General features: G+C 40.0%; 1 protein-coding gene across 5 annotated transcripts; it reads left to right on the forward strand.

Annotated features, from left to right (window-relative positions):
* The first annotated feature begins 2,156 nt into the window (after positions 1–2,156).
* Positions 2,157–22,909, forward strand: LOC108004844 (uncharacterized). 5 transcript variants are annotated; one of them, XR_011604619.1, is made up of 12 exons: positions 2,157–2,844; positions 9,923–10,181; positions 12,875–13,821; positions 13,879–13,975; positions 14,066–14,981; positions 15,042–15,548; positions 15,869–15,976; positions 17,403–17,669; positions 17,742–17,894; positions 17,957–18,994; positions 19,065–19,261; positions 19,339–22,909. XR_011604619.1 is itself a non-coding variant. In XM_036820118.3 (11 exons), the coding sequence occupies exons 3-11, from the start codon at positions 13,210–13,212 to the stop codon at positions 19,123–19,125; spliced, it is 3,759 nt and encodes a 1,252-aa protein (XP_036676013.2). In that variant the 5' UTR covers positions 2,157–2,844; positions 9,923–10,181; positions 12,875–13,209; the 3' UTR covers positions 19,126–22,909. The 5 variants fall into 5 exon arrangements, 3 of the variants coding, with proteins under 3 accessions (XP_036676013.2, XP_036676014.2, XP_036676015.2); XR_005014762.3 differs by having other exon boundaries at positions 20,543–22,909; XM_036820118.3 differs by having other exon boundaries at positions 19,065–22,909.
* Positions 22,910–23,774: the final 865 nt, after the last annotated feature.

Consider the following 23,774-nt stretch of genomic DNA (forward strand, 5'->3'; position numbering starts at 1 on the left):
AAATTCCAAACCATTTCTATTGGAGCGCCGGTAGGATTGAAAAATGTGGGCGCCAGGCAGATTTTGACCATTTCCATTAAAATGTTAATTCTAGCAATAAAACTGGACGCCAAAGACCTCTTCTATTTGTTAGCGTGGTTCTCGGATAAAACCAACTTGTGCTGCGCTGAAGTCTCGGCAGCATTTCTAATCTTACTTTCCAGCTTTGTAAGTTTTTGAAATCTCTGCGTTTATACGGACGGACAGACAAACATGGCTAGATCGACTCGGCTAGTGCCCTGGGTCAAAAAAATATGTACATACTTTATAGGGACGGAAACGCATCCTCCTACCTGTTACATGCTTTACAATGAAGACCTATACTCTACGAGGGACGGGTTTAATAAATTGGTTCAAGAGTAAGAGCGGTGAAAGTGTAAAAGTCTACATTTCAAATATATAAGCAATTTGGGGATTTGTGGATAAGTGACTCAGTATATTAATACATGAGAATTGTTTCGTCATTCGTTAAAATTTTTTAAATAACAAGATTTTGGAGACTAGTATCTCAGTTTATAAGCTATCGGGCATTTATTTATTTTGTACAAAAGTCGTCCGATTTCGATAAAATTTAAGTCAAAATTCAAAACTAATTAAAAAATGTTATTTCCAAGCATAGGTTATATGCTAAAAAACAGCAAAGATATAATTTTGTTAAATTTTTTTGTCCGATTATTCCTATGGGAGCTATAAGATATAGTTGTCCGATCCGGCTGGTTCCGACTTATATACTACCTGCAAAAGATATAAGACTTTTGGGAAAGTTTCAGCCCGATAGCTTTAAAACTGAGAGACTAGTTTGCGTAGAAACGGACGGACAGACGGGCATGGCTAGATCGACTCGTCTAGTCATGCTGATCAAGAATATATATACTTTATGGGGTCGGAAACGTCTCCTTCACTGCGTTGCAAACTTCTGACTGAAATCAATATACCCTCTGCAAGGGTATAAATATGTGAAAATGTCAGTTTGTGCATATCCAGTTGTCTTGAAATCTTTTAAGTTAAATAAAATAGCTGAGTATACAAAAAAAACACGGTAGTTTAGCGGGAAAAGGCTACATATATATAGCTAAACTACCAAAGCTACAGAAATATGTCAGGTTTCAAAACAAATACTTTGATGCATACTTTTTGAACATCACGTTAGTTTTCAAAGGACAAACACGGCAACATTTCTCATTTCAAAATAAGTAACGGTGCTTAAGTATTGAATTTCCAAATTTCAGCAATGTTTTGAAGAACAGGTTAAAATATGCACTAAATATTAAAAAAAATATTTCAAAAGGTAGTGTTAAAATGAGACTTTAAAAGGTACATATATTTATGTAATCGAATAAATATTATGTTTTTGTTATTTTCATTTAACGCCACAATTTTGATATCTCAACTTTTTTATGTCGGAGGCGCGATCGTCAGGACAGAGCTTTGTTTTAATTTTCGATAATCGCTGTTTGCATATAGTACTCCCCTTGCTTTAATTCGTTTACTTTAAATTTGTGACAGGCCTAAAAGTATGCTACACTTTTCTTTATTTTTGTTTGCGCCTCTTTGACATGAGAGCTATTGAAGTATACAGCATAACTTTAAGGGCAAAGTGAAAAATAAGTTAGATTGAAATAAAATGAAAATGAATTTATTTATTTTGATGTAAAGTTTTCAAACAAAACAAAAAATATACATTTTTATTGGGTCGATTAATTAATGAACACGCCCGTCGCAACCATCAAAAGTTGGCATTTTTATAACTTTAAAAGCTATTAAGTTGGAGTTAAGTATACGGATTCTAGGGGTTCTCAGCAGCGCAAGTTAAACAATTTTTGAAAATGATGTTTCAATGTAAATTGAAATGGATCTTATTGGATCTTATTGATCGTACCAATCGCATAATTATATTAAAAATTCTGACTAACTGAGTTGTCATATGGCTAACTCTTCAAGTTGTGCCCTTTATAAGAATATGTAAACCAAATGTGATTCCCATTAGCCAAAAGTCTAAGCTATATTTTTCGCTATCGTTGCTACTCAAACAACTAACGGCAGAGTTAAGGGCGAGCAACGAGTAATGCAACCGCTATAGAGATGGACGGAAAGCGATAGTCGAAAGGAGCTGTGGTTTCGTGCCAGTACTTCCCCTTCCAGTGCCAAAGTTCGCGGGCCCTCGCTTTCCAGGGGGCCGCGGGCACTTGTTTTCCCGACCGCGTTGCCATAGGGCTGACCGCAGCTTTTCCACCCGAACCGAAATCGAAAACTTGGCGCTGGCGCTCTCGCCGAGGCGATAAGCTCTCTCGCTTCTCTCGCGGCGACTGGCGACTGGCGACTCGGGTCGCCGAGAACAGCAGGAAAATCCATTTTCCATTTTCCCACATACGGACACTGGCTCAAAGTATCGTGTGCGGCGGACGTCCTTGTCGTGCGTGCGTCGTTTGCTCGCGCTGACGGTGTTTTTTGGGTTCAGGGAGCACAGGCACATCGCATCGAGCAACATGGAAATATAGCCACTGGCGAGGCGCAACGGAACCACAGGAGCCCCAGCTAACTAACTGTTCATTTTCGCAATCGCATTCGAATCGATTCAGAGTGTTGTTGTGCGCTGGTGCATTCGAAAGTCGAAAAGATGTGATGCCTTTTTTTTTAGTGAGATTTTTTCCTATTTTCCCCATCAATTTCGGTGAGAGTGCTGTGCAGCGAAAGGGAATACGCAAAAACGATTTTTTTTAGAAAATCGCGAGAGTCCCCGAAGGAGAAGGCCACACATAGAAAGGAAAAGGAAAAGCGAAAACCAAGGAAAGGCAGCGCAATAAGGTAGCAAAAAAAAAAAAGAAGAAAATGTATTTGTTTGTGTGCGAAAGTGCGAACACCGTTAGTTATGCTAACATTGACAGTGAAAATGTGGAAATACATATGACGGATGAAAAAAGTCGAGTCGTTTGCATGGGGAAAATATGAAAAGTGCCAAATAATACATTTTCACTTGACCCAGACGCTGGTATGTGTGTGTGTGTGCGTGTGTGCATGTGCACACCAACACACAATATGGTGTGCGGAGAAGAGAGTGAGAGTTCCGGGAGAAGTTGCGAACCAGCTGCTCGCGGACGTAAATATTTAATTGCCCACCGAATATATGTATACACACTACACTTGTATAAAAATACGGAAATTTGTGTACACAGTGCCTTTGTTTATTGTACATTACTGCAAACGAATTGCGGAGCAGGGGTGTTGGGTCAAAAGAGCATCGCCATCGCAGGCACACTGCAACTCCCAAAGTGAAATATGTAACTGTTTTGCGCAAAGATTTCTGCCTGTGTTGTTGTTGTTCTGGTTGTTGATATTGTTGTTGCACACACTCGCACACACACAGACACCCTCGGAAAATCATCATCAATTACGCCCCTCCATAGAGAAACCGGAGAGTGTGTGAGTGTGTGCTATCTTTGCGCCTATCAAAGCTCGCTCTCTTGGCCCACACACACATGCAGGGGCACCCGCGCCCGAGCACACACACACAGTCCGCCCATAGGCGCACTTTCTCTGATACTGTACCGTTTTAGTTTATTAGCTCGTGTTCCCCCCCTACCCCCTACAGTGGTGTTGGTTGGCCAGAAAGTCTGTAAAAGTGTTTGTTTGTTTGTTGACTCGATCGACAGTGGGGCCTCGCTAGGGTGATCAACGCCAGCTTACGTCAGCTCGAATCGAAAAACCATCAACAACCAAGTCCTAGCCCGCCTTTAGATGAAACTTACATTTTATAGCTAGCTAACACTTTGAGCACTAAAAATATCATTACTTCATACTTATCATACACAGAGAAAATTCTGATGTTCTCATCTGAGTTGAAAATGTTCTTAAAAATAGATTCAAGTTGAATTTGGGGTATTTACATTGTATATACCAACAAATAAACAATTAGTCCAGTCAGTAGTGTATACTTCTCAAAAAGTGAAATAAACTCAGTTTAACTTTTCTCTTTACAGCATTTTGTTCTAATATTGAGAATACTGATACCAAAATGCACTTACACGGTTTTTAGGAACGAATGTTCCTAATTCAAGAACAATGTATTTGAATATTTCTCTCTGTACTTCAATGTTTATAAAGGTAGTCCTTATTTAAATTAACAAGTCATAAAGAGCTGAAGTTCTCGATAATCTCTTGCGTAGATAAATCCACAACTGATGAGTTTAGTAACAGAAACCACCTAAAAACGTACCTCAAAGTATGCAATGAATAATATCGGAGCTCTGGACCAAATATACATATACCTAATTCTGCATACTTTTGAATACTTTCCCAAGTAAGCCCTATTACTCAACCTGACAACAATTTTGCGACGTTCTTTTTATATAAAGTTTTTGGTTTTGGACGGCTTTTTGTTGGGTTGAATGCTAGGCCTAACAAAACATTTCGGAATTTTACGAATTTCGGTGCTAGCGTCTTTAGTCCGCATCGTCCCTCTTAGATATTGACTACTCTGATCGTCGTCCCGGGTTTTGTTTATCTTTTCTTTTTCGTACGCACGTGAAATGTATTTCAACAATTTTCCTAATGTGTGAGTGCATGTGGTGTCTTGGTAAAAAATATTCCGACGTCTGGTCGATCTGTAAACTGCCCTTAAATTTTTACGAATCCAGGAAAAATGTCCAGTTATATTGCTATATTAAAGGGAATACTTAGTAATAACGCATTTTAAGCCAGGCAGATATGGTTGTTTGCATTGTAGTGATATCCAAATATTGAAAGAGAACAAACCAACTTTGCCCTGAGCAGCCAGTACATACAACCCTAACACAAACGTGGAAGTGATGATGCCCGAGTGTACACTGCACACTGTTATTTTCGCATTTACGGCGTAATTACTCAGCCAGATCATGATGGAAAAGGCGGAACGATCGCAACTATACCCATGTGCAGACAGCCGAGTTCGCTAAAATAATGCCTGCCGCCCATATCAGATGACCATTAGAATTTAAAAAGGGTTATACACTTTTTCAAATCATTTCCCGGAAGTTTGTATCGGTTAAAACTTAAACTCTACATTCTTAGTTAAAGGTTACAATCGATGTCAAAATTCAATTAAGTTGATGTAGCTTTGTCGGATAAAATAAATAATAGAATACCAGGGGTTTTCAAAAATTAATAAATCAAGTATTACAGGTTTTTGGACTTTGTTTTGAGTTAATTTCTTTCACAATACATCGCAGGCGTATCCACTGTGATTGCCGTCTTTTTCTGTCCTAAGATGCTAATGTTTAGATCTGATTTCATCAGTTATTAGGAAAGTACCTAGGCATAGTCCTAATGCACTGGTGCAGTTGGAAAAACAAGGTGGGCGTGGGCGTGGGCGTGGCTGGTAGCGTCAGTGTTTCGGTGGCCTTGACCAAAGTAATGTGTGGGAAGATTAAATCCTCAAAAGAACGTAAACAATGGGGCATCTTAAAGTAATCCTTTAACAAAGCCCCTGCTTATGGCAACTCAAGAGCACAGCAGCCAGCTGTAATCGCATCAACTACGCCGTGCGCACTGCACTGCACGGGATGGTAATCAATATCAATGCAAAGATAAGCCCCTACCACTGCGAGCCATAGGCATCTTGAGCAATCCCCAGTAGTCAGTACTCAGTACTGTAAGCTGGCCCGTAGAGCCGACTAAATGCTTCTTCAAAGTCAATTTGCATCCCGTGTTTGTGCTGTGTGTGCCCTAGACTACAAGAGTACATCTACTTTTTCATGGTTAATTCGGCCTTGTTTACGAGTTTGTTAAGTTGGGCAGATTATTGTAACTACTTGTGTTTTTCAGTGCTTTAATAAATTTAGGATTTTTTAACACAGCTTCAAGATATGGTATTAGGGATTTAGTTCGTGTACGCTACAATGTACATATTAGGTACTACTACTATAAAGCCGAAAAATTTAAACAGTGGTACACCGATCAAAAGGTGTTCTTATTGTCTTCAAATTACTAATATCTTTTTCGACCCTAAGTCAATTGGTTAAAATACAAATGGGGTAAACGTAAAAAACGAAATTTGGAAAATCGGACATGGGGAGACCGATTGAGCATAATGGACTCATGTTATTTCTTATACTATTCTACGTACAGCTGCGATCAAAATAATATAAGTTTATGAACTTTTTTAAAATAAAATAAACCAGCTTAAACCATTTTATGCAAGTAACATACGTATGTATATTACAGGAACCGTATATTCGGGCGATTTGAATATAAATAAATACTTAGTTACTATGACAGCTACATGATATAGTTGTCCGATGTTTACATAAAATAATTCGAATTTCGGAAATCATATAATAATGCTGTGGGGTACAGGAGTAGAAGAAAATATGATCAAATACAACGTAGCTTATAGCTGTGTACATTATTTACCGATTCTTCCCATGGCAGTTAGTCGTCCAATTAAAAAACAATTTTATTCGAAATCACCCAGTACACTAAGTAGAAGAGATATGATTAAAAAACACACAAAGCTAGAACTCTTGTTTCCATTAGTTTTCCGATCATTCCAATGGCATATGGTTGTCCGATCCAACTCGTTCCGACTTATAAACTTCCTGTAATAGAAAGAGGACGTTTTAGAAAGTTTCATTCCGATAGTTTTAAAACTGGGGAGACTAGTTTGTTTTGAAACGGACAGACAGAATAGAAGAGATATGATTAAAAAACACACAAAGCTAGAACTCTTGTTTCCATTAGTTTTCCGATCATTTCAATGGCATATGGTTGTCCGATCCAACTCGTTCCGACTTATAAACTTCCTGTAATAGAAAGAGGACGTTTTAGAAAGTTTCATTCCGATAGTTTTAAAACTGGGGAGACTAGTTTGTTTTGAAACGGACAGACAGAACGACGTGGCTAGGCTCATCTAGTGATGCTGATCAAGAATATATATACTTTATAAATTAAGAGCAAAATCAAGATATACCTCAAGAAATTGTTGTAATCATTTCATATTGCGCCATACCATTAATTTGCCCGCAACTGTATATATGCTATATTGAAAAAACTTAAAGTATTGCAAGACCTTTGGAAAATTGTATAGAAAATATAGAGTGGTAAAAGTGCAAACCTTAAAATGTAGATAGTGTTATGCTCTTATTAGCATAGTTGTATTTTTGCTAAAAACAAGTGACAAATTACACCTCATTTTAACATTTACTCATTCGACAAACTGCCAGAAAATAGCTTCTTTAGGTGGGAATCTTAAATACCTTAAATCACTCGGAACATTTTAAAAAGTATATTTATTTGGTCGAATATATATGATATATTGATATCTAAACGTTTGTAAGATGAAGGTGCTATCGTCGCCAGTTTAATCTCATAGTCCGGTCTAATAAATGTATTCGCCATGCAGCTCATTAAGTCTTTATTTATTTGTTCAATCAGTTATTAAGAGGTCCACAAGTGTAGACAGACAAACGAAACGAATATTTGTTTATTGAGCTTTGCAATTTTTCATCTGTTGCAAAACCTAGAACAAAAGTCCAATGGCATATATATAGGGAAGACCAAGCGTCAGAAAATTGCAATATGGAGCCGTGGTTGAAAACTTTCTAAACAAATAAAATATACTAGGATATACAAAAAAAAAAACACACGTACACTTGCAATAAAATGTGGACAAAACCGATGTGCGGCAAATTAATAAACTTCTGCTTACTGTGCGAGTATGTAACAGCCGATGAACAAAAAAAGGAGGAAACGTAGAGGCAGCCAAAGAGTCAACAACAACAATGCGGAGGGCAGGAAGCCTCCCTCGCAAACGGAAACTCATTTGCCAACAGTTTGAAACCAACTTCCGGCCCAGTAACGACGACAACGACAAGGGCAGCCGCCTGCGACAAATGCATGACAAAAGTCACATTTAAAAGGGGGCCATGGCGGGGCGGGGTTGGTGGTCGAGGCTCGGAAAATGTATCAGCAGCGGGAACAAAGCCCAACGAAATCAGCGCTACTTATCAAAATTAGAACAGCAAATCTCGCCAAACAAATTAAATATAGTAAAGCAAACTTTCCCACTCAGCGAGCCCTGGCACAGGAAGTCCGTAAACCCGTAAACCCCCTTTAATACCTTAATTCTGGTCAATAACAATGAACAATGTGGCCCAATTGTATCTTTTTTGTTTTCTATTTGTTTAAATAAGATATATCACAATGTTCCAGTATTATAAAGAGAAAGGAATTCTAGATTAAATTTAACTTACGTAATACCTCAACTCTGTTTCGACGGTAAACAATGTAGATTAGGTTATATCATTGTACACCCCGAAAATATAATCGTACTCTCGCCTAAGTCGAAGGCCCGGTAATTGCAAGTACTTCCGGAACTAAGCGATGAGATAATCAATTTTAAAGTCCGATGTTTTCCGGAAAGTCCTCACCTCCTCAAGTTACCAATTAAATTGGTGCATGCAAGTGTACGTGCACACAGTGCCGCCTGCCGCTTGAGTTGTTTGCCCTCGCTAAGTACGCACAGCGCACATCTTACATAATTTAATTAAATCCTTTTTAATTTGCTAGGTAGAAGCAGAAACTCTTTGCGCAGGAGCCTTCTAATGCTTTGCATGAACCCAGAGCTCAGCTCTGCTTGATTGACAAATGAGTGAATCGATGCGGAAAGAGTGCATTATTGATTGAAATTGCCCTGCGGATGTTTAGATTGACAATGGGAAACGTAAAAGTCCGCAGGAATTTTGTGCTGGGAATGGCTTTAAAGCTAACATTTCAATCTTAAAACATTAAAAGCACAGAATTTGTGCGCTCGATGGCACATCTAAAATCTTCCTTAACGCCGCTGCCACCACCCCTACCATTGACCAGTTCTCGAGGGCGATGTTACCATACAACTTATAGTTTCCATATTGGTGTCACAGCCTTTGTTATTTTTAAATGCTATCATTAAAAGACGCCCAGTAAAGCTGGTACATTGGAGTCGCACGCAAGTGGTTCAACTCAACAACACATACAGAAATATCAATATCAATTCGGAATTTACAAGTAAAATGTATATTTACATGAACGGACTATTTTTACCATAGAATAAAGTTAATTTCCATTGTATTTTTATGTTTAGAGAGAGGCGTTGAAATTAACTGCGGTATTTCGAACATACACAGAGAAAATTCTGACGTTCTCATCTGAGTTGAAAATGTTCTTAAAGTTGGAACGACATTTTGCTCGAATCAAGTTCAATTGGCGGTGTTTAAGTACATTGTATGTACAAAAAAACTATTAGTTCAGTCCTTAGTGTATACTTATCAAAAAGATGTTGAATAAACTCAATTTAACTTTTCTCTTCTCACCATTTCGTTCTTATATTGATACCAAAATGTACTTACACGGTTTTTAAGAACGAATGTTCTTAATTCAAGAACTTGGATAGTTTTCTCTGTGTAGTTATGATACTCTTGATGTTACTTTTAAGCGAGTATAATTTTCTATCATATTTTTTATAGGTGTACTTCTCCTTCTACTTTACTAGAACGGAAGGAGGTCGGTAGGGCAAAGTGCGTGTGTTAATGACAAAATGGTTATACAAGTTCGCTGGCAGCACGCACAAACAAACAACGAGAATAGCTACATATGGCCAACCGAAATGTAAATACCCTTGCTATAGGATACAGTTAACCAATTCTATCACAACCCAAAAAATCTCATTCAAATTGTAAGAACAACAACATATATTTGTTCGGATGGACAGACTTTTTTTTATCGCATAAACAGAAAGCTTTTCGATTTGGATTAAAATGAGAAGTATTTCCATGTAAATACCAGTTTGTAAAAAAAAACTAAATTAAAACAAGATGTGTATAAACGGAACTGCATTTAAATTGATGTACTTTCATTCGTGCGTCTTTTGTAGGTTTTCACCTGCACACACCACCTTTAAGGACCTGACGCTGAAAACTCGCCACTTGGAGGCCACAAAAGCGTGCTATTTATGGATAGAAGAAATAAAAGGAGTCCCAATCAATTTAAGCATCAATTCAACATCTTGCGGTCGGTGCTAAAGGAAGCTGGGCGAGAAGAGGGCACTCCAGAAGGTCTTCAGCGGCGAAACAGGGGGCGTCACATTTAACGGAAGGAAAAGGGAAGCCAACCCGACCGAATCATGAAACATTGTAAGTTTGTTAAGAAGGCGTGTTAACCACTGTATGTACATACAAACAATATGTACTAGCAGTAAACAAGTAGCTTGACCTTGAGCCCTTTAAGGGGATGCGCACTTTATGAGATACGGTTGTTTTTTGATTTGCGGGGTTCTATGCTTGGGGCTTCAAGGTCGTGATTAATTAATTAAAATAGGTATTTAACATTGAAACATACACCTTTTAAGTTGAATAGTAATTAGTGTTGGTTAAACACAGTCCACTTTAGTCAGAAAAAACTCTTTTTTGCTTCAGCTTTTTCAGGGCAGATCTATTACACTGTGTTACAACATTTGACCTTTATTTATTTACCTAATGACTGCTAGAAATTGTTATTTGCTTTGAATTCTATTTAAAAAATTCCGCCTGCGCAATGATTCTGAGAAAATAGAGGTTAAAGCTGGAAAAAAACAGACATTTGCCATATTGGATAAGAACGAATTCTTGGTTTGTTAGTTCGTCAAAGCATTGCAGAGGGTATTATGATTTGAGTCAGAATTCTGCAACGCAGTGAAGGAGACGTTTCCAACCCTAACAAGGAAGAACGCTATAGTCGAGTACCTCGACTATCAGATACCCGTTACTCAGCTAATGGGACCAAAGGGAAATGGAGATATGCAAGCAGCAAAGCGAGACTATAATGCGCCACCTACCCGTGATCTCAATATATGGTTATGTGGGCGGTAGATAGATTTAAGCGTTATGCGCGTTAGAAGGGGCGTGGCAAACTTTTTTTTGGACCAATCGTATTGACGAGACCAGTACATTTCAGTTAAAATTTTGTATCTAGCATGAAAATTGTGGGTGCCACAGGTTTGGTCGGTCTGTGGGCGTTAGAGTGGGCGTGGCAATCTTTTTTTGATCAATCAATATCTATTGACGAGAATAATACACTTCAGTTAAAATTTTTCATCTAGCATGAAAATTGTGGGCGCCACAGGTTTGGGCGGTTTGTTGGCAATCGAGTAGGCGAGGCATATTGACGTAACAAACTTGCGCTGCGCTCAAGGCTACGGATTCTAAATCTGAAATCCCTGTTCTCTATCTTTGATAGTTTCCGAGATATCTGCGTTCATATTTACCTTTTTTAAAGTTTGTGGGCGTTCGAGTGGGAGTGGCAATCTTTTTTTTGATCAATCAATAGGTATTGACGAGACTAATACACTTCAGTTAAAAATTTATCTAGCATAAAAATTGTTTGGGCGGCTTGTGGGCGTTAGAGTGGGCGTGGCACGCTGCTGAAACAAACTTGCGCTGCGTAAGAAGCTCAGGAATCTGCATGCCAAATCCCAATAGTCTAGCTCTTATAGTTTCCGAGATCTCAGCGTTCATCCGGACGGACAGACAGACGGACAGACGGATATGGCTAGATCGACTCGGCTAGTGATCCGGTCAAGAATATATACATATATGCTTTATGGGGTCGGAAACGCTTCCTTCTGCCTGTTACATACTTTCCGACGAATCTAGTATACCGCTTTAATCTACGAGTAACGGATATAATTAAGAGCAAAAAATATTAAAACAATTTTGCCTCGTTCTTTTTGATCATGTTCTTTTATATTCTGGGGTGTATCAATATTTCTGATTTCAGAATTACGGTTTTTTTTGTAAAAATCAAACGGCTGTATTATATAGCTGTTAAAGTAACTATCGGAATATTTAAATATATAAACAAATCTTTTGAATATACGGTTTCTGTAATACTCGTATACGTATAATTTAAGTAGCATGATATGGTTTAAGCTGCAAGGGTATGTATGGTATATAAACTTTGGGTTTCCGAAGCTTTCTCTTTTTCTTGCCTTTTTTATCGAAATAATTATTATTATATGATATAGTCGTCCGATTTTGTTAAAATTTGGTGTTTTTTAACATATAACCTCCTACGCTTGGAAATAACATTTTTTTAATTAGTTCTTAATTTCAGATTTAATTAGATCAAAATCGGACGACTATATCTTATAGCTGCCATAGAAACGATTGGAAAATTGTTGGGAAAATAAAATGAAACAAATTATAGCTTTGGTGTTTTTTGACATATTATCATCTACTATTGAAAATATTTTTTTTTGTATTTTTAAGAATTTTGAATTAAATTTAATAATTATAGCTGCAAGGGTATACAAACTTCGGCCTGCCGAAGTTAACTTCCTTTCTTGTTTTAAATTTTTTTCCGATTATTTCTATGGGAGCTATAAGATATAGTTGTCCGATCCGGTTGGTTTCGACTTATATACTACCTGCAAAAGAAAGAAGACTTTTGGGAAAGTTTCAGTCCGATAGCTTTAAAACTGAGAGACTAGTTTGCGTAGAAACGGACGGACAGAGCGACATGGCTAGATCGACTCGTCTAGTCATGCTGATCAAGAATATATATACTTTATGGGGTCGGAAACGTCTCCTTCACTGCGTTGCAAACTTCTGACTGAAATCAATATACCCTCTGCCAGTGCATAAATATAAATTTTACAATCATGGCGGGAATTCATAGATTGGGCGTACTGAATTATTTTGGTATTTATCATTTGCTTCTAGGGTTGTGCGATTTTTACGTTTAAAAAAATTAGTATAATTGTTATTTTTGGTCCCTGTTTTTGTCAAAAACAGTCAATTGAAAATAATGAATGTTCGATTTATTTACAAGTTATTATTTGTTATTCTAGCAAATATCTCCATACACAAGGACATGATGGAATTCGGATAACTGCAACCGAGAACCACGTAAACAAATCAAATTAGGACATTTTCACCGAGTACTTCATTTAGCGGTTATAAGCCTCGTTAATGATCATGAATGGAAGAGATATTTATAGAGTTCGTAAATGAAAGCATACTTCCGAACAAAGCAACTCTGATATATACCACCCAAACCAAACTGTTCTCAGCGAATCAGTAAGGACCAAGAGGAGGAGGAGGAGGAGGAGGACGACGACGAGGAAAAGGCCGACGGGCCAGAGAGGGCAGCCAAACAGCCGCCACTTTAGCGGGCACAGCGGTCATGGAACCACCCGGCGGAGTGCCGCCGGATAGGGATAGGCAGCTGGTGCTCCGGAATCAGTCAGCTGCCCTGGTGCCCGTGATCGTTTCTGCACCACCCTCTGGACCGGGAGCAACCACGCCCAACCCGCAACCACCGGCACAGTCACAGGCGTCGCCGCTGCCCAGCAAGCCAACCAGTCTGAGTCTTCAGCCGCATGCCGTGCTCCAGGCCATGCAACAGTTGTCCCCATCGGCCGGAGGCAACAACAATGCCACCAGCGCAGTTGCCACGGCCACGAGCAGCAGCAGCGGGAACGCCAATAGCGGCAGCAGTCCCGCCCTGGCCTCCACCGCAACGGCCATATCGGCGACAACCCAGGCAGCCACTGCCTTTAGCGGCAGCTCGGTGGGTCACCACCACCCGCAGCACCATCACCAGCATCCGCATGCCCCACAGCAGCAGCAGCAGCAACCGCATCCGACCAATGCACCGAGTACAGCGCCACAAGCCCACCACCACGGCTCCATATCCATCACTGGGTCGAGCGGTGGACTCATTGGTTCCAGTGGCGGCAGTGGTAACCAGCAGCAGGCCATCGAGAAGCTATCGCGACCCATGGCCTTCGATAAGGTGGGTCAACTGAGTTCCCAAGTCCTGGCCAACATTTCGAATTTTTGTATTTCTTAGATGGAAATGCTGGTGCGTGAGATGCAGGACCAGGAACACGGTGTGCCCGTGCGGCAGCAGAAAATGTTCCTCACATCCATACCATATGCGTTTATGGGTACGTTGTCAGTTATTCCTAGCTTATTAACATTGTATATGTATGTGTCCTTTTCAACTTATTGCCTAACAATATTTGCCTTGCTTGTAGGATACGATCTGATTGAATGGCTGATGGACCGCCTGCAAATCGAGGAGTCGGAGGCCCTGAACATCGCTAATCAACTGTGTCTGCACGGCTACTTCTTTCCGGTCAACGACTCAAAGACGCTGACCGTGAAGGACGATTCCTCGCTGTATCGGTTCCAGACACCCTACTATTGGCCCTGGCAGCACAAGGCGCCGGATAATGTGGAGTATGCCATATATTTGGCCAAACGATCGCTGCGCAACAAGCAGCGGCACGCACTGGAGGACTACGAGGCCGAGGCACTGGCCTCGCTGCACAAGAACCTGAAGGGCAAGTGGGACTTCATCTCGATGCAGGCCGAGGAGCAGGTGCGCCTGGCGAAGGAGCGCAAGAAGGGTGACAAGATCGTGGGAGACTCGCAGGAACGAGCTTACTGGAGAGTTCACCGTCCACCACCTGGCCAGTTCACTCCCTTGGAGCCCTGTCCAGTGCCTTCGCGCGATCGTCAGGGCCTCAAGCCCAATAAAAAAAAGACTGTCGATGACATGCAGCGCGACGTTGACTACTTGGGCAAGTCGCTCAATCGGACGCGGATGAAGATGTCGCAGGCCTGCGAGTCGCTCGTCTGCTACTCGGAGACCTTCTCCGAATACGATTTCTTTCTGCAGCCGGCACTGCCCTCCAATCCGTGGGTGACCGAGGATATTGCCTTTTGGCAGCTGAACAACACCTTTGTGGACATTCCCACAGAGAAGCGGGTCAAGCGCTGGGCCATTTCCATCGAGGAGCTCGTCTCCGATCCCACAGGCCTGCAGGAGTTCACCGGCTTCCTGGAGAAGGAGTACTCGCACGAAAACATCCGCTTCTGGATAGCGGTCAATCGATTGCGCCGCTCCGCTCACTCCCAGGTGGCACGAAAGGTCAACGAAATTTACGAGTGAGTAACCGCTGTAAATTTGGCTGTTAGATCTATACATCTAAATACATATTTTTTCAGAGAGTTTTTAAAGCCTGGAGCACCGTGCGAGATAAACATTGACGGCAAGACCATGGAGAGCGTGCTCCGGGGCCTGAAAAACCCATCGCGGTTCACCTTCGACTCGGCCTCGGAGCACATTTACATGCTGCTGCTGAAGAAGGACTGCTACCCACGATTTATTCGATCCGAGCACTACAAACGCCTGCTGGACACCGGCATTCAGCCGTCGTACAAGAAGCGGTTTTTTAACTTTGGCGGCGTTAGCGGAGCCAAGAAGAAAATGACAGCCGCCCTGAGCAGCCAGCCAAACCTGGGGGATGCGGCCAAAGGATCTGGTGGCACTGGCGGCGGCAGCTGCTCCATGATGCAGGCACCACCGCCCGGTAACCTGGCCAGGCGCCGTGGCAGCGATCGCAGTCTCACGGGTTCCGCCCACGAACTGGCCGTGATCGGGGTGAACAAGGATTCGGGTTCCAAGGTACCGCACTCTCATTCCCAGAGTAATCTCAGCGAAATTCCCTTCAGGTAAGTAAAGACCTTTGCCGAGAGAGGTGTTGAGTAAGTCGGTTTAATATGATTGATTCTATTGAACGAGCTAATTTTTCTGATTTTTCGCAATGTTTGATTTGCCTGAAAGAGCCAAGCTAAAAACATCGTTATTATTTTTGGCAACAGAGCCTTTGGTTTGGTCAGCATATACATATACTATACAAACTTTTTCACAATGCGCACGAGACCCTAGAGCGAAAACAAACATCTTGAAAAAACTTGAACCCAGTTGAACAATCGATACTATAACAATTGATTATATCATATATATGTCATACGTCACACACGCACTGCAGTAGCGATTCAATTTATCGAGGCGATATGCCACAGCGCCACATGGCGGTCATGGATATTGGGATCTATGCGGCCTACGGGAATCGCGAAAGTAGTTTGCAGGCACTTCCGTAAGACATGTTTATTCATTGGTTTTGCGAAACGCTTACCACTTGTACTAAATAAAAAACTTTCCAATCCTAAAACGTAATGCTAGTGTTCTTTCTATTTTTTTTGTGTTTATCGTTCGATCTGTGCCCTAGACCCAACCTTCCAACACCTACGTTTTTCCTTCTGTTTCTATCGCCTTGTCGCCTTTTCTACCCATTTTTGAAGACGGGTTTTTAGTAAGGGTTTTAAGAAGGATGCTAAACGTTGCTCTATGAGACCTTTAATTTGTTTAAAGTGACCAGAAAGTCCCAGCTTTGGTAAAGAATTCATGAAAATATCTCCTTAGTTAAACCAAATGTAAAGCATAAACTGCTGTAGTAAAAAAAAATTAATTTCAGTTATAAATAGTTATGTTAAAATGACAATATGTCTTCCAATTGCGGAGGAATGGGCGACATAAAAATCTTTTGTGTATTTACTTGTCTAACTACACCACAAAACCTTCATTATAACCGGTACTCCACACTATCTTTTATTTGTATAAATTCAGTTTATAGGTACTACCAAAAATATCTCTTGCTTTGGTGTCTCAAATTTGTCTTTCAAATTGTACACTTGAAAGCTTACCGCGAATTCTTCAGCTGGTCAGACGGCACACTTTTTAGTCGAGAATATCACTTCAAAGTGGTTATCTAAGCTCTCTATTCAAAATCAAAAAACACTAACATTTAACCGCTATTTATTTGTGATACAACTGATGTCGTTGAACAATATCCTGTAACGAGATTGAGAGAGTTGTCCGCCAAAGATTCAAAAAAATGTATTCGCGAATTCTTGAGCTTCAACGGGTCTTTTTGCTTAACGTCACCACAGACTCAACCCAACTTTCTAGTATGTATGAAATGAAATCGTATTGATAAGTCCGATACGGCTTCCATTTAAGTCGACTTCGCCAATAACTATTCTTGCCAAGTTACAGCTTCTTTGTTGTAAATGGGGTACCGGGTATCTGAAAGTCGGGGTCCTCGACTTTGGCATTACCACTTGCTGTCCTGTCATCTGTCAGGCGAATTTCTAGTTGCCCTCGGATTCTATATGTAAATCACCACCGGTCCTGTTCGCCTCGCCTCTTTTTCTTGACTTTATTATCAACTGTCTCCGAATATAGTTTCAATCGTTGCTATGCTCGAATGTTTGCTGTTGTTATATTGTGTGTGTTCTGTAACTATTTCGACAAAAAATAAATGGCCGACTTGACTTTTCTTTTTCGGATGCTTCTCCCATGAGCCTCTTACCCCTTTTCTGTTACCAATTGTACATATGCATATATGTAAGTCTACGTGTTAAACACCAGCATTCCTTTTAACCACCGTCTAAATGTATAGAAACTGAGTTATTTGGAAACCACCATAATGCCTGTTTGTATGCATATGTATTGCCCCGCAGAGAAACGCCAAAGACGAAGACCACCGCCCTTGAGACAACGGAGTCCACGTCGTCGTCCACAGCTCTGGTTGTGGCGGCCAGCAGTGCCGTCTGTCCTTGGGACGAACCAGCCGAACCAGTCCCGCCGCCGCCAGCGCAGTTAAAGCTATCCGTGTGTCCCTGGGAACAGGATAGTGCCACAGAGCCGCCGGCTCCCACTCCGGCCACAGGAGGAGGAGGACCGTCGAAGATCTCAAGTTCCAACGGGCAGCCACTGCGGTTGAACAGGTAGGTGCTTACCAACAGCTTCACCTCCGGTATCACCAGCAACTAACTACATTTACTACAATTTGAGCACAGCACTTCCTCGGACAACAGCGATGTGAATGACCGAATGCAGCGTAATTTGGGCATTCGCCATCAGAACACCGTGGACAGTGGTGAGGCAGGCATCAAGCGTCTGGTTCCCAACTTTCCAGAACAGCGTCGGGCTTCAGTCTCATTTACTCCAAGGTAACCATGGGGCTTCATACCATAGCATGGAATACTTAAAGGTTTTTTTGTTTGCCTGCCAGCCGTACTCCGGATTTCCAGCTGGGACGGGCTCCAACGACGACATCGTCACCCACTGTGGTGACCAGTAGCTCCACCCCGCTGCAGGCACGTAGTGCTGTCTACGGTAGTGGCGCCATCGCAAAGGATCCACCATCTGGCTCTGATGTCGATGCGGAACTGGAGGAGGAACTCAACCAGTTGTCCCTTGGCGACTCCTCGACATCGGAGTTGCCACTCCTTATAGTACCCACCCCCACGCAGACCCCGCCGCCCATGACAAAGATTACGCCGGCGCCGGGAGAATGCGAGGTTCAGGTGGCGGCCAGTTCCACAGGGACCGCGGAAATCTCCTGCTCAACCCAAACCAAGCCAGTAAAGGAGGCCTCGGTGACAGTGACCACAGTCAAAGAAGTCCAGATTGAACTGATCGAGGAGGGCAGTAGTCTCCACACAGAACCAGGAAGTCCGCCCACCATTAAAGTCCTGGAGCTAGAAGCAACTACACCCCTATCTTCTGAGCCCGGAGCAGCAGATCCAGGCGGGTGTCCAGCACAGATAAACACCACCACCACCGAGGAGCATCCAGAGTTTGCGGACGAAACGGAAAAGGCTGCCGAAATAGAAGGACCGGTTTTGGACGAGCTTTCACCCACCACTGACGAGTACCAGGAGGGACTGCAGTTTGGCAGCGATGCCAAGGACGCAGTCGACGACTTTGACAGCATAGACGTGGGCTATATACCGCCTGCACCCACCCCGGCTCCCTCCATGGCACCGCTGGCTGAGCTGGACGTGGACACGGTGGACGATGAGCCGTTCGAGCCCCCGCCCCCTCCTCCTAGCAGCAGGGACACGGTGTTGGCCTCGGCCTCCGCCTCGGTATCGGCTACGGCCACGCCCACATCCAGCAACGAAGAAGCGCGCAAGCGGCGCAAGAAACGAAACTCGGAGGGCAAGAAACTTAGCTCGCAGGACGAAAAGGATAAGGAGTCGCGCGAAAGGGCTGGCGGAAGCAGCATCGACGCCGATCACAATGCGGTGTGTCCCTGGGAAGACGAGTTAGTATAAAGCTATCAGATTCACCCCTAATCCTGGCTAAGACCGGTTTCCACTCCCCATCCTCCACAGGAACGTCAGCACGAACGACGGCACCTTCGTGAAGACGTATGCCACACTGGGATACTTATGAATAAAGCCAAATCTGTTCAAGACGGTGGTCAACAAGTTGCTGAAAAGGAAGCCATACAAGAAGTAAGGCCTGGGTAGCTAAGTTTATTATACGGAGTATCTATTATAATACGTACATGCAAACATATTATGTAAATGTAAGTATTTAAATAATTGAGTGTATATGTTAATGTTAAATGCTTCTCATGTTCTTGAAACCACCAACGAGGCACAGTGGTTTATTGCTGAAAATTTCAATATAAATTAACGGAAAACGGTCTAAGAATGCAACAAAAAATATATACTTTATCTACAGACGTACATACTTATTTACAAAACGAGGTGGCTAATGTGGCTCATTAGAATTACAAAAAAAAAATAGTGACAGCAGAAAGAATTTAAATGAAATGGAAAAAATGTGCTAACAGTTGTATTGACTCCTGTTAATGTCGCCTCCGATCAGTTGTACAATCGAAACATAAACGGAGCTTAGATTTGGCGGCAGATATACTGTAATGTATACAATGTATATGATCTTTCTGCGCATTGGAAACAACTTTCCAAAGGTTATTCAAAGCTATATAGCCCTCTTCAAAGTATAAGCAGTAACGATGAAAGTTATAGCCACGTTCGAGAATACTAGACCCAAAGTTAAATAACAAAGTTAGTCTTAACGTAAATCTTCGCAAAATGCCTGCGATAACAATGACTTTATGACGTGAAAAGTCATAGTTATTCCAGAAAATTTGTGAAAATGTACCCTGAAAGAAAATGTATTGAGAGTAGTTGGTAAAAGGTGAGTTATTACTTGAAATGCCCGCATTATTTTCATGGTGCCTTGAGCTAGAAATACCTGCGATTAACGGTCAGTAATGGGGACAATACCTACCAATACTATTTGAAATTGTGATGTTGATCCGTTTGAGCACGTATTGCCCTTTGCCAACTGGAAAACCCATGATGATTCATTTGGTTAGTAGTACAAATTGTTACCCCGGGTGTGGCAAGGCCTATATACTCCTAAATGTCCATCCATGCCTCGGATCACCCCACAAAAAATGTTAAAAAAATACCCTTTAATAAATAAATGCACAAGTTGCTGCGCAAGTAGTTGCCATTTAATTTCAAATGAGTTCATTTGCAATATATAGTTTTCGCTTCCAAAATGAAAAACAGTTTCATTTCACGCGTACATGCCAGAACTCACGAGCCCCAACTTTATGTGCAGTGAAAATGAAACACAGTTCGAAAATCGCCACTATTTAGGGGAAATTCTTAAATTTACTGATGTTGCAAAACTTTAAGTCGTCAAGCTTAGATTTTCCGTAATAATATCTGCTAAGTTGTTTCAAAAACTGAACTAACTTGCGCGAATACCTTGTGCGTTTTTAAATATATATTGTCCTATGACTACTTAGTAATTTTCTCTATTTGACTAGAAATGTATTGAGCTGCCCGCCCAAACAATCGCAGAAATCGAGCTATGCTGTATAACACTAACAACTTAAAGCCAACATCGATGGGAGTGAACCGTGATGGCCCGCATCTTTAAGATCAAATTACTGTTCCATTTGAACACGTTAACCTTATAAAAACAAATGATTAGAAAATCAAATTAAGATGAAATCCTGGTTGTTCGCGACTAATACCTTTATATGAATCGAAAAAAGATAACTTATCGAAGAACTATTACAATCTAAGTATATTTCTATTTTCATTGTGCATATGAATTAGCTACTTACTGTCGAGCCCATTTTGCTGGTAAACAATCTTTATATGGGATATCTGAATTCTCTTTGTGCTTTCTATGCTAAAAACACATTTTTCAACTACTTCAATTAACAAGCAAAACCTAAACTGTATAACTATATGTACCAAATGTTGTACCAAATGAAGAGAGTTACATAAATGCCGAAAACCTAAGCAAATCAAAGAAAATGTTGCATAGATATTACGAGTCGAGGGGTACATATAGAGAAATAGGAACAATGTGCCGAGTGTAGGGCGTGCGTACAAAATGTGTACATGAAACCACCGTTAACTTTGCTTAATGCGAGCCGAGCAATTAAAGAGTTAAAAAATAAAATAAAGAAATGAAAAAAGTAAAAGATGAAATCACCGGCAGCAATAGTTCCAAAATTGTTGTCAAAATATAATAGCAGCTTTTAGAACAACACCAAAGAAGTTGTAGTAAATGCGGAGGAAAATTGTATTGTTGTTGTTTTTTATGTACATTTACTTTTTTGTATTAACGTTGTTGTAAGTCAAATATGCCAAAAAGAATAGTTTATTAAGAGTTTACAACAAAATTTGAAGGCAAGATATGAATTACTTTAACGCAAATCGCAAGAAAAAGTTCCGAATGTTTTTAGTAATCAATGGTGAATATCTTTTAATTGCTTATACTAAATGTTCCCATGCATATTGATGGGATCCTTGCCGCAACATAAATCTTAAATAAATATAGCTAGCGCGGCTGTCGACTTTACTTATCCCGGTACTCAAAAAACCGAAAATACAATAAGTTACTGATCGGATGATATAACAAATCTTTAGGTAATGAAATAACATGTTTTTAGGTGGTATTCAAGTCTTAGCTGATTTTATATGCGTTGGAACTTGACCATTTTTTTCAAGATTGCAACATTTGATACGTGCAAATCAGATTTCCTCACATTTATTTATAACTCTGAAAAAGTGGTCGAATTGTAGGCACAATTTCGTATTATAAAATTTCCACAATCTTAAAGTACTTTCCAAAAATTTATTTTGTCTAATTTATAGAGTAAAATCTTCATGTTTTGAAAACATGCACTATTTTCTGGGACTTACTTCAGCAAAATATAAAATCTTATAAATGTTAAATATATGTTTTAAAATGTTTAAATAATATATTTTTAGAAATATATTCCTTAATTTCAGAGAATTAGTCCGAAAAGTATAATTGTTTTATTTATAGAGGAATTTAAATTTAATGATTCATTTCTAGAATTTAGAAGTTGGAATCTTGAAGCCAAAAATGGTCTCCTTTGTTTAGTTGTATAATAATTGATTTTTTGAGTATCGGGTAAGCATAAAAAGAAAATACTATTAATGGTACTATGGATTGATAAAGACGCTGCCGCGCCATTTTGATAATAATAAAAATTCGATAACTAATGTATGTTAAACAAATTACATAAGTATATACTACTTCATGCGACAGGTGGGTAGCATTGCCCTACAAATATTTACTTTAATTTCTGGATAATTAGTGCTCATATCACTGATTAGACAACAGGAATGCGCAAAACAATATGCTTAATACATAAGATTCCAGAGCTTTTAGTAACGCCATGTAAATTCTGGGTCATGAATACAGTTGTGAAGAGTGTAAACGAGGCGTTTGTTATTATGTATTCAAGTCATTTACTATAAGTGTATACAGCTTATACTATTACAAAAGTGTTAAAAACATGAATTATTTTGAGAAAACCAAAAAAAGAATATACACAAACATGTTAGTCGGTAAAAGAAATCAAATGTAAAACAATTTAATGTAGACTGTACTAAAGAATTCAAGGATAATTGAATATCAACACTCCATCACGCAAGTAACTTAAAGGAAATTCGCAAATTGAATAGAAGTTGATGGGAAAATTATTTGCACAGTGCAGAAAAACGTGTTATAATATTATTATACTATACAAAAAATATATATTATTAAATTATGCTGATGAAATTAAAAACCATAAAAGTATGTAAAAAAATTCAAATACAAAATGATTTAAATGAAGTACAATAAATATTCAAGTGACGAAAATGTACACGTATATCTGTTTAATGCGAAAAACTAAACTTGTTGGTGCTGTTTATTTTGAATTTTATTAACGCATCGACTTCTTCTGGGACGTTCAATTAGTCTATTTTCTGGACGATATCGTGAAGTGCCCCTTGCATGCTGCAAGAATCTGACAATTAAGGTAAAAAAAAGATAATATACATAAATACATTGACTATAAGATTAGTAACAACCATACAACGGAATCTACAGCAAAAATTTTTGGTGTGCATTTACGATTTTCAAAGTGTGCGTAGATAGATTTTCTTGGTTGTGTTAGTGTATAATTTCGTAAGCTCTACTGCACAGAGAGGAAAGCCCGAGCACATTGTGCTTGAATTGAGAACATTAGTTCTTAAAAACCATGTAAGTATAAATGTTCTTATTTTTATTGATTCTTGTTCTTGATTCAAAAACAAAATGGTAGGAACTAAAATAGTGAAATGAGTTGAATGCACCAGTGCATGCATATAGATGCATATATGTATTTGGAATGCGCCTAGATGCAAAAAAACTAAACAAATTCTGGACGCACTCTTTTTTAATGCACCTGGAACATGTACCCAGGAATACATAACTCTGGATTTCAATTTCTTTTTTTTTTGTCTAATTTTTAGAACATTATTTTATTCGGAATCTTTTGCGGTTCGGCTCCTGGATCCGGTATTCCCTTATATATTTTACGTCTTTGAAGTAGTTCACCAGGGTGTAACCGTCTCCTTTATGGGATTCTGCGAAGATTTAAAGAACATTTAATATTATTAGATTTGGTCAATAATATATTATTTATAATATTCGCTACTTAAATTGTTAGTCTTTTAACAAGTCATGTTTTTTATAGAAGTGCTTAG

This window comes from Drosophila suzukii, chromosome X (assembly GCF_043229965.1).
Source record: "Drosophila suzukii chromosome X, CBGP_Dsuzu_IsoJpt1.0, whole genome shotgun sequence".
NCBI classification, from domain to species: domain Eukaryota; kingdom Metazoa; phylum Arthropoda; class Insecta; order Diptera; family Drosophilidae; genus Drosophila; species Drosophila suzukii.

Excerpts from the sequence above, each read along its gene's own strand:
- LOC108004844 (XM_036820118.3), top strand. The coding sequence starts at position 13,210 with ATGGAACCACCCGGCGGAGTGCCGCCGGATAGGGATAGGCAGCTGGTG. Across the intron at positions 14,982-15,041 it reads AAGGTCAACGAAATTTACGA|AGAGTTTTTAAAGCCTGGAG; the intron begins GTGAGTAACCGC and ends ATATTTTTTCAG. Across the intron at positions 17,670-17,741 it reads CAGCCACTGCGGTTGAACAG|CACTTCCTCGGACAACAGCG; the intron begins GTAGGTGCTTAC and ends ATTTGAGCACAG.